Source organism: Lathyrus oleraceus, chromosome 3 (assembly GCF_024323335.1).
Source record: "Lathyrus oleraceus cultivar Zhongwan6 chromosome 3, CAAS_Psat_ZW6_1.0, whole genome shotgun sequence".
Taxonomy (NCBI): domain Eukaryota; kingdom Viridiplantae; phylum Streptophyta; class Magnoliopsida; order Fabales; family Fabaceae; genus Lathyrus; species Lathyrus oleraceus.
The window spans coordinates 356,441,739-356,452,719 of record NC_066581.1 but is presented as its reverse complement, the minus strand read 5'-3'; the positions used below and the strand labels follow the sequence as shown (position 1 = coordinate 356,452,719).

Genomic DNA, 10,981 nt, shown 5'->3' with positions numbered 1-10,981 from the left:
CGAACATGACTGCCCAGCAGTGGTCTATAAGTAGCAGGTGCCACTTTTGAGCACCAGACCTCATTTTTACCAACTTTTTCCACTTTTGTACTTTCTTCTAGATATTTTTGCAACATTGTTCTTGGGATTTTTATGCCCTAGTTTTCATTTTCTCTTCATCTTAGAACCATCTTCTACAAAAAGAAGGTGAATTCCCATCCAACTTCGATTATCCGACTTGGATGTTGATCAACCTTCTTTCCTTACTTGCCGACCAAGCTACCATGAAAATGAGTAGCTAAGTCATCCATTTGTCAAGGTTAGATGTAGGTGATTACTAGCTTTGTGTGTAAATGTAAGGATCCTCATATGTAAACTCTTTAACGGTAAATATATGATGAAAACTTTGTTTCTATTTAAAACTCTTTGTGTTGGTTTATGATCGAGAGATGTTTACCGACTCTTGACCTAGGTTTTCATCCAAACTTGTTTGTTAGCTAGAGATAGTAACGAATGATTTTGTTCACCATAAGGTTGAACCAAAAAGTTGTCATTTTGATAGATTGTGTTCGAGAGAAACAATGGATCAAAATGGCAAAACTCACAATATGTGTTCGAGAGAAACATATTGAGAGGACTTTGTGAAATGATTTATCATCTAAAGGAGTTTATAAGATTGTTGACCGAGCAAATACATGCAAAGTGATCATTGAAACCTAACTTTGACAATATTTCTCATTTAATCAAACCATAACTTTTACCGCAATTTATTACTTTTTATGCAAGATAACTTGATTAAAACCAAAACCCTATTGTTACATTGAGCTAAGATTAATACAACCATCGAACGGCGGTGATATCTTACAATCCCTGTGGATACGATAACAAAAACCCGACACGAAAAATACATCTCAACACTTGTTTTAAACCATAAAGAGATTTTTTTCAGTTTAAAAACATGTTCTGGACATTTTGACTTTTCAAAACCAGGAGGCTGATGAACATACACCTCTTCAAAAATATATCCATTCAGAAACACACTTTTGACGTCTATCTGATATAGTTTGATGGAGTAATTTACAGCAAAAGATACAGGTAGACGAATAAATTCTAACCTGGCGACTGGAGCAAATGTTTCATTGTAGTCAATACCTTCTTGTTGACTGTAACCTTGTGCCACCAGTCGTACTTTGTTTCTGACCACTTCACCCTTTTCATTGATTTTGTTTCTGTGAACCTGTTTGATTCCAATCACGTGGATTCCCTTGGGTGTTGGTACAAGATCCCAGACATTGTTCTTTTCAAATTGATCAAGTTCTTCTTTCATTTCCAGAATCCATTCTTTGTCTTGAAGAGCTTCTTCACAGGATGTCGGCTCTACTAGAGATACTAGTCCTAAAAGTGTTTCTTCAAAACCTTTGAATGTTGATCTTGTTATGAGAGGTTCGTTCTTGTTTCCCATAATCAATTCTTGAGAAACATTTTTTCTATTTCTTGATCTTTTCTGATTGATTATGACTTCAGGTGCTTCTGACATTTCCTTTTCTACTTCTTCAGATTCTTTATCTTTTCGTCAGAACCTGCAAGTGTTATCTCAAAATATGCAAAATTCTCAACTAGCTTTGACTTTTAAGAGTCAAGCTTATCATCAAATATGACATGTATTGATTCTTCCACAATTTGTGTTTCTGTAATTCTTCAAAGCCCCCCCCCCCCCCCCCCTTCTTTCCACCTCTAATTTTGTTTGCAGAGTAAATAATATTTTGCAAAATAAACTAGAGGTGAAGGCAGGGGTTATGGAAGAACTAGGATAATTAAACAAAGTTCTAATTGTTAAAGAGAAAAATGCGGATTAGGAGTTGAAGAACTCTTGTCAAGCATTGAGCATTGAACCTGAAATTGTTTTTCTAATATAACTTATTTGTCATATTATAATGTTCTAGTTCAAATTGAAAGATTATATGTTTAGTGAGCATTGGCGAAATAAGCATTACACATAATTTATAATAAACTCAGGTGTATATATCACAACGGTTGTTTAGCACAATCATTGTTAAATATTATTCATTAAAGATATTACACTGGTTGTTTAAAGTAACTGTTGTGGTAGATAGCGTGCTACAAAGATACAATCATGGTCGCCCGTATGTGGTGGAAAGCTTCATACATACAATCACATATTACCTCACAATGGTTGGACAACCATGGTGGTATCCTTTTACCAATCATTGTGATATGTGTTTTCAGTAGTAGTTTGAGTTATTCTCTCAACAATTAATAGTTATCTCAATAACCCATAATTATCTCAACAATATGAGTTATACGCTCAACAATTCATAATCATCTCAACGATATGAGTCACATTCAACAAATTGTGATTTTTTAGATGTTCGGGTCTATTTATTTTGAAACATCGTATTTTTTAATAATTTTTTTTTGATATTTTTTTTTGATATTTTTAATCATTCGGAGGAGTTTTGAACTTGGGTAAGTCTAATTGTTCCAATTTAAACTAGATACTAGCGGTTGCTCAAAACCTTCACATATAAATTGTGAAAATCAATATAAATTGTGAAAATCGTATGTGCGGCGGTTTTTAAAACTCCCGGAAATCGTTTTGAACAATCAAAAATCCTAGTAAATTTGGATAAAAATAACCCCGGAATTTGACATCTTTTTTATAGTATTAATTGGAGAAAAATGTATTAAAATATTGAAGGCTGACACATCGATTGTCTGAACTCGTATAATATAATCAGAGAAGATCAGGATAGTGTATAAGATTAGAAATATCATTATCTTCTGCATGCCTCAAGAATATTATTCTAAGGGAAGTCTTTATTGGAAAAAAGAAAGATTGTGGCATCGAAATGGGCAAAATTTTAGTCATTGTATTTCCTGTGTGAATAATTTGTTCTTGTTAAACAAGAATATTCCAATTGCCAACCATTACTATTAGTAAGTAAATTAAAATAAAAACATAATTAATGAGACAATAAATTTATTGGATTGTATACCATTAAATTTAAAATTATGTAATTAAAATACAGAAATGATACAAATGAATCTCATTATAGGATAGAGTATGAATCGGCAACCTCTTTCTATTTATTCATATTCAAAGAAATAAATTTTAATCAAAAATTAAGATACTTGCCAAAAACTAAGATTTTCACATGGAGGCTCTTGTTGGACAGACTGCTCACAAGAATTCAGTTGATAAAACAAACAATTATTTCAAAAAATGAAGAAAACAAATGTACATTTTGTGCAGGAAATAACGAAGAATTGTTACATTTACTTTTTCATTGTAATTTCTTTTTCGCTGTCTCGCAACAAATTCAGGTGTTGACTGATAGTGTAGGGTTGGATGGGGCAAACTCAATTGATCATTTACAAATTGTGGAAAGAAAAAATAGAGAAGAACAAAGAATGCATGATTTGTATGACAACGTCATGGTATCGTGCTTGTGGAGAACAAGAAATGATAGTATATTCAAATATGAAAAGTGTGTGATTAGTGATGCAGTGTTTAATGTCAAACTAATTTCCTTATTATGATTGGTGATTGACTCAAAGAAAATGAGTTATTGTAAAGAATTGCAAAAGAACACTAAAATAAAATACTAATGTTTCATTGGATATAAACTATAATTTACACCCATGATACATAATATTTAAATCGATACAGTTTTCACCCCAATTCTTGAATGCATAATTCTATACGCCATGTCTTTAAGTTGAAGAAGTCATTCTTCTTTCAAATCTTCCACTTTTACTTCTGCTCAAACCATACATCAAGTATGTATGCTTCAAGCATGAAAATAAAAGATTTGGAAGAAAATGTGTCTTATTTATATTATTCGATATTACGTAATATATATTTATAATGTAATTTATTTCAAAAAGGATCACTGCAACAACACAATGAACTTAAATTACAGCCACCTTTCTGAAATCCCCATATAAGGCATCTTCTGCCGCAATCTTGACATGGTCCACCAATGCATATCTCACCTGCAATGTTACCGGTTGCTCCTACTACAAAACAAAAAAATTCTCAAACTCAAAACTCCATTTCATATTTTAACAATGATGTACAAAATATAATTTAAAGGAGAAAGTTCTCACGTTTCTCACCGGAAGATAGGACCAATGCAATGCATAAAAGTCCCAAGAGAAAAAGTTTGCTAATGTGCATTGCCATTTTTTCTGAAGGTTTTGTCTTTCAACTCTATGATTCTCTTTTGTTCTGCATTATGAATGCTAAACTTCAAGCTCTTTATATAGTACTCACTTAAAAAAAATTATATTGAAAATAAAATTCGACTATTTATTAAGTTATAATTTAAATAGAAAACTCGTATATTACACAACTACTCACGGTAAATAAATAGAAAAAGACTCAATTATTATGTGAAGAAAATAAGTGAGGGTGACATATATTTTTCTTTTTTTCTTTAATGTAGAAGTAAGAGTTAATTGATATCATACGTTTCTTTTATTACATAACTAATAATGGAACTATAAGGAAGTTAGGCATTAATAATGGATTTCTTCTTTAGTAGTATGGTTGGAATTAATCCATTTTGGGAATGATAGAAGTTGAATATATCAACCTTTTCTTCTTTTGGCAATATGTCATGCCTAAAATCGAATACCATGGCTATTGAGTGGCTCAAGCTCTGAGGTAGAATGTTCTTGAAAGTTTTTTTTTTCGGGTTGAAATTTACCTTTACCTCTTTTTGGGGAAGTGTTTTGCTTTGGTTTTATTTTTCTTGTATTAGTACTCTGGTTTTTGTTTCTTTGGTACTATGGGTGTGTGTATATTCTTTTGTTGTTTTTTTTATGTTAGGCTCGCTTGTGCTTACCTTAATATTTGTCTTCTAAAAAATAATATATCCAGGGGACACAATTTTGAAACTATAGTTTCCTACAAGATATTTACGTTTTGCAGTTAATCTTTTTTGAGAAAAAACTTTAACTCAATAGGTAGGGTTTCGATTATTGTACGCAAATATTTTTCTTATTAACATGACTCAATCAAATAATTTGTAGACTCTATTTTCTCTCTCTCTATATATACACCAACATCTAAGCACTAGAAAAACCTCAAACCCAACAAAATAGCGTAAAGAGTAGTAAATGCTACAAAGGCCAACTAACTAAAAGGAACAACAAAACTCCCCACCCAATCAACACTAACCACGACTACATCCGGGAAATAAGATCTGCTACTTCACTGTGAATAAACAAATGATTTATCCAATCAACATGAACATGGCATACATCATGCTAGAAGCGGGTATGTACCTGGTGTATATGAGCTACTATTAGTTATCAAGTAACGCAAGCTACAAGATTGGAAACGAGTCAAAACCAATATCGGCATAAGAATAATACATGTGAGAGTCACCATGAAGAGAGTCTTTGACATCTAAAAAGCCTACACATAAAATGTGGATGAATTAGTATTACTAGGGCGATCATTGGTTAATTGAAGATAGTTGAAGGTCCATCAAGGAGAACATAATATAAAGACACACCAAGCAGAAAGATGCGTAATATCCACATATTATTTTGCAGTTCCAAGAGGACACAACTTGGAATTTAAGGGATATTTCATTATGATGATCCATAAAAATGAGGCGAAAGGAGCATGGTTTGAAATTGCGGACCGCACAATATTGCGGATGCGGACGATACTGCAACGGCAACACGCCACAATTGTGATGTGAAATGAAATCACATGGAATCTCCGTAACAAAATCGCATCGCCATCGCACCGGACTGCACCACCGCCACACCAGACCGCATCAAAACTGCACCGCACCGCACCGCATCATCGCTGCATTGGACCGCATCACTCTGCAACGAGAAGTCCTATTCATTTTTACATAATTTTGTGTTTGGTGCGAGTATAAAAGTATTTCACACCGTAATGACCGTAATTCGTATCGCAGCAACCGTATTAGCCGCATCCGCAACACCTGCAACCGCGACCGCAGCCGCAATTGCAATTTAAAACCATGGAAAGGAGTACTTCATGGAAGAACGAAATTAAACGTTCGATATTGATTGAAAACTGATTCATAAGTGATCGACGCTGTTAAATATGTTGGTAACTAAGGATGTGTTGTAGATCATGGAATTGGAAGATCAAGGGGTAAAATAGACATTTCACCTTAACAGATACTTTGGTCATTTTACGATGTAATGCGATAACTCAAGAGAAATTAAGATTAAGTGAGGATTACGTAAGGTAATTAATTGAATAAATCATGATTAGTGAGCAATGGCTATTGGTAGAGAATGATATGAGGAAGGACAATTGAGAAATTTCATGTATTTTAAGTGAGGAGTAGAATGATTGTCTAGCATGATGGCTTTATAAATAATTTCTTAGAGGAAAATTCATAACTTCCTCTTTCTCTGAAAAGGAAGGTTCATGTGAAAGAGAAAAGAGGAGAAGGAAAAGCTTTCCTTCCAATGGTGAAATCAAGGCAAATACCTCTAACCAATCTTCTTCAATTTATATCTTATTCTATCTCTAATCTTCACCTTATTCATGTAAGAACAACATTCGTCATTGATTGGGAAACTTCACCATGAGCTTAATTGGTTGGAAAAAGGTTAAGCTCAATATTGAAGAGGAGGATCAATTAGGGCTTGGAGATGTGAATGCATGCGCCTAAGAGAAGAGGGAAGTTCACCACCATCATCATCAGTCACCACCATCTTAAATTTCTTGAAAGAGGTGGGTGACTTTTTAGGTTTTGATTTTTCCCTTAGTATGAACTGATAACTCATTAATTGTAAGGTATTTGAGCCCTTATAATTGATTTCATGTTGCTCTGCTTAGTTTAATTTGAAGTAATTAGTTAAATTTTGTTGTTTTTAGCTAGTTAAGTATGGAGCACACTAGGTGCTCCCTTTTGGGAATTTAATGTGTTTTGTGCATGTGTAAAAGTCACTCAGGTGACAGGTTATCATGTGCTAGGTGTAACATCATAAAATTTTATTTATTTATTTAATTAATTGGTACGTGATATGTTTTTAATTAAATATCTTGAGTTGTATGTGTATGTGGTAGAATGGAGTGACACCATTGGTGGGGTGGTAGAAAGATTAGAATAATTAGAAATAATTAGAATAATACTTGTTTTTAATTAATTAAAATAAATAAGAAAAGTAGTTATTAGGTGGAAAATAGGAACTAAGGATAAAATAAGGGAGTGGTAAATAAAATAAGAAGAGTTAAGCCTCAGTGTAATTATCAAGATATTAAATTAGGGTTTGAGATAAATAGAAAGATTAGTGGATCCTTTGAGAATAGAATACGTAAAAAGTTTCATCTTTTGGTAGAAAGGGGGAGGCTAAGGCTTGAAGAGGGAAGATCAAACCATCACCAATTCAGAGTTTTGTAAGGAATCTAAGGTAAGGGAAGAAAGAGCTTTCTATATGGGTGTTTGGGATGAAAGGGTGGAGAAGAGAGACCCTTGGTCTCATTAGGGATTGTGCAAATTCTATTTTGATTTGTTGTTATTGTGAGATAATATGAAAAATTGACGATTGATTGCATTGTTATATGATTAGTTGTAACTCAATTCATGTTGTATTCTTCTGTTTATGAGTATGTGAGTTTCTACCATGGTTGGGAAAATTTAAGCTTTGAACATGAGTATGAATTTGATGAAAGTGATGAATGAATTGTATGTCCAATTGTTATGATCCATGACTTGATATGTGTGTTTAAACATGTTTGATTATGATGATACGTTTATATGTTGTTCAATTCATGTTAAGGTGTATTTGAATGTTATAATGAGGGTTGAAATGATGTATGTGGGATAAGGAATGAAGAGGAAGTTCATGTGAGAAAATTAGGAATATTTGCATTCTGGGTTGATGTTAATCGATTGATACCATATGTCAATCGATTGACGCCATATGTCAATCAATGGCATGCATTTTATTTTGGAAAAATATGAAAAGTTTAACCATGACAAGCGATTAATTCAGGGAATCGATAAACTGCATGCAACAAAACCGTGAAAAATTTCAAAGGCAGAATGTAAATAGGTTTGATGTCAATCTATTGCACCCTGGTATCAAACGTTTGATGCTAGTGTAATTTTGAATATTTGCTTAACTAAAACCTAGTATGTTACCTGATCGTTTTTTCCATAAATTTGGTTCTGTAAGTCCAAATGAGGCGCGGTTTAAAGGTTGGAAAGCTAAAGCATATGGTTATCCCATATTGATGAATTAAGAGGCTAGTTAGGTGTTGGAAAATTTGAAAACTGGTAGTTTTTATGGTGATGCTCTAGTTAGGATTGGTGATCAAGTAACTAATCGATGTAATCGAATGAACTAATGATGAATTAATGTTAAGATGAATTAACATGATTGAATATTATGTGAATATGCATTTGATATGGTGTTGTTGTTGGGCGATGTTACATGGTGTGAATATGATTTGTGTTGTTATAAAATGCATGGTTATATGGTGATTAATTATGTAGTATGGTGTGAAATTTTGTTGTTAATGGTGGATAGTAATTCAGAAGGGGAGATTACTATTATGTGTCTGTATACATGCGTTTTCGACGCCATGAGATTTGGTATGCAGAATGGTTCTTTCGACAAATGATGACATGGGATAAACGGTTTGGTTGATAAGTGTTGTTCGACACTTCGACAAAATTGAAGCTTCGACATTTCGACAAGATATCTGCAGCTGGAAAGGAACCTTTGACAGACATGGAGGATGTTGTAGTATTTCGACAATTCGACAAAGTCTGGAGAGAGACGTCATTTCGACGTAAAGTGTAAATATTCAAATTCAGAAGAGTTGTGACGTTTGGCAGAAGACGCGTGGGAGCATCTGGCGAAAGGAAGAAAGCCATGTGTCACAGTTTTAGGATTTGGTAGTTAGTAACAGTTATGTTATTTGTATATAAATAGGGTAGTTGTTATCGAAAAAAGGTGAAAATTTACTTGTACAAATTTCCTGAAAACACTCAAAGTACCCGTGTGAGAGAAAAGAGTCATATTTGGAACATGTATGTGTAAACAAACACCAATTCCTTCAAAGTTTATTTTATAAAGTTTAAAGTTCTTTACAAATTCCTTTTACGTTTTCCAGTCAATTATCTTTCTGCACTTTCTTTTCGACACTTTATGTTTTCGTCAGTTACTTTCTGCCATTTATCTTATCTTGTCAAATTTACATCTGTTTAAACGTTTTAATCAACATCTTTCGACATAAAATATTTAGAGAACCAAAATGAAAGATATGAAAGTTGTTCTAGATATCTTCAAAGTCATTTAGATCTACACATGTCCTAGGATTTGTGTGGTTGATCCTGCAAGTAACCCAATTCTACAAGTTTTGGTAAACCAGAGGTTGTTCGCCAAAATTCACAGCGAACAAATTGGCACGCCCAGTGGGACAGTGCAGAAAGCTAAAACTTAGATAATCGTTAGTCAAAGTTTTTCTTCGTTGTATGAGACTAAGAAGCGGTAAATTAGCCGTATCCGACGTAGAAATACCTAAAAGAACAAGAGTAAGGAAAATGGTGAATCAGCCAAATAATCCAAATAATTCGAATCCAAATGAAGCCATCCCAGTATCCAACCCTATCCCTTCGACAGGAGGCAATGTAGGATCAGTCCCTGTGTCTGAGGCTGTACCTTCGTCAACAGGGTCAATACCAGCGGTTTCAATATCGCAAAGTGTGCCTAGTTCGTCCATTAGGGCACAACAAATGCCCGTTGGGACACCCCCTCCTATGGGAAACACTTCTAGGCCTTTTGTGACAAATTTCACCATGCCTCTGCCTGGAAGGGAACAACCATTTGGAATGCCAACTTCAGTAATGGAAAATCTACACAATTCCCCGGTAGTGTATTCTGATTCTATGGCCAATATGTCTTCACCTTTACAAGGGTCAGGATGTGGCGAAAACATGAGTAGACTAAATCAACAACAACTTTACGTGCCGTCGATAACAAATAATTCTGCGCAGGTAATTAGACAACAAATGGACGAGAGTAATCATGATATGGTCCAAATGTTGACGCAACAAATGGGAGCGGTGTTTAACCCCCTAATACAAAACACCACCCAAACAAAACAATTATTGGCAGCGCAAATGACGCGCATTGCTGACTTTTTTGGGGTCCCTCAAACCCGACACAGAGAACAAGTGGTTCATAAACCAGAGGTAGCGGTCCAGGAAGAGCCTACAATAAACCAAATACTGTTAGACAATCTTCAAACAAACGTCAGAAATCAAGAGGATGTAGTCGAACAGCCTCGTGTTGAAATCCCTGTTCCACAAGAGCCTAGAAGGATAGTAATCCAGAGAGGCCAAGATGCGGATGCTGTGTTGCAACAGCGAATCCGGTATAATAACCCCCCTGTCGAAAATAATTTAGCGGCCATGGTCGAAACGATAATGGCACAAAATGGGGTGAACATGGGATTACATAGGCCCAGTTACGCTTCCCCACTATCGGAGTATATTCTGCAAGAAGAACTGCCACCAAGGTGGAAAGTTCCTAAGTTCACAAAATTCTCAGGGGATACTAGCGAGTCCACCATAGAACATGTGGCACGTTATCTGATCGAAGCGAGGGAAATAGCCCGTAACGAAAATTTGAAAATAAAATATTTCCCTAGTTCCTTAACAAAAAACGCGTTTACTTGGTTTACATCTTTGCCTGCAAACTCAGTGTATACGTGGACCCAATTAGAAAGATTATTCCACGAGCAATTTTACATGGGACAAAAAAAAAATAAGTCTGAAAGAATTAGCCAGTGTTAAGAGAAAACACTCAGAACCAATAGATGATTATTTAAATAGGTTCAGATTGCTAAAGGCTAGATGTTTCACTCCGGTGCCAGAACATGAGTTGGTCGAAATGGCCGCAGGGGGACTAGATTATTCTATAAGGAAGAAACTAGATACCCAGTATCTGAGGGATATGGCACAAT

At 34.6% G+C, this 10,981-nt stretch overlaps 1 protein-coding gene and 1 long non-coding RNA gene across 3 annotated transcripts in view; both read right to left on the bottom strand.

Annotated features, from left to right (window-relative positions):
* Positions 1 to 3,593: 3,593 nt before the first annotated feature.
* LOC127127651 (uncharacterized) lies at positions 3,594 to 4,376 on the bottom strand. 2 transcript variants are annotated; one of them, XR_007805398.1, is made up of 2 exons: positions 4,111 to 4,376; positions 3,594 to 4,020 (listed from the first exon to the last, which is right to left on the bottom strand). It is a non-coding gene; the product is annotated as an uncharacterized LOC127127651 (long non-coding RNA). The 2 variants fall into 2 exon arrangements; XR_007805397.1 differs by having other exon boundaries at positions 4,120 to 4,376.
* Positions 4,377 to 5,724: 1,348 nt separating this feature from the next.
* Positions 5,725 to 10,981, bottom strand: part of LOC127131272 (uncharacterized) — a 53,425-nt gene continuing 48,168 nt past the window's right edge. Inside the window, exons 3-4 of the mRNA XM_051060200.1 lie at positions 5,917 to 5,969; positions 5,725 to 5,847 (exon numbers count right to left, since the gene is read on the bottom strand). Of these exons, the coding sequence (XP_050916157.1) occupies positions 5,725 to 5,847; positions 5,917 to 5,969 (176 nt within the window). The remainder of the gene's footprint in view (positions 5,848 to 5,916; positions 5,970 to 10,981) is intronic.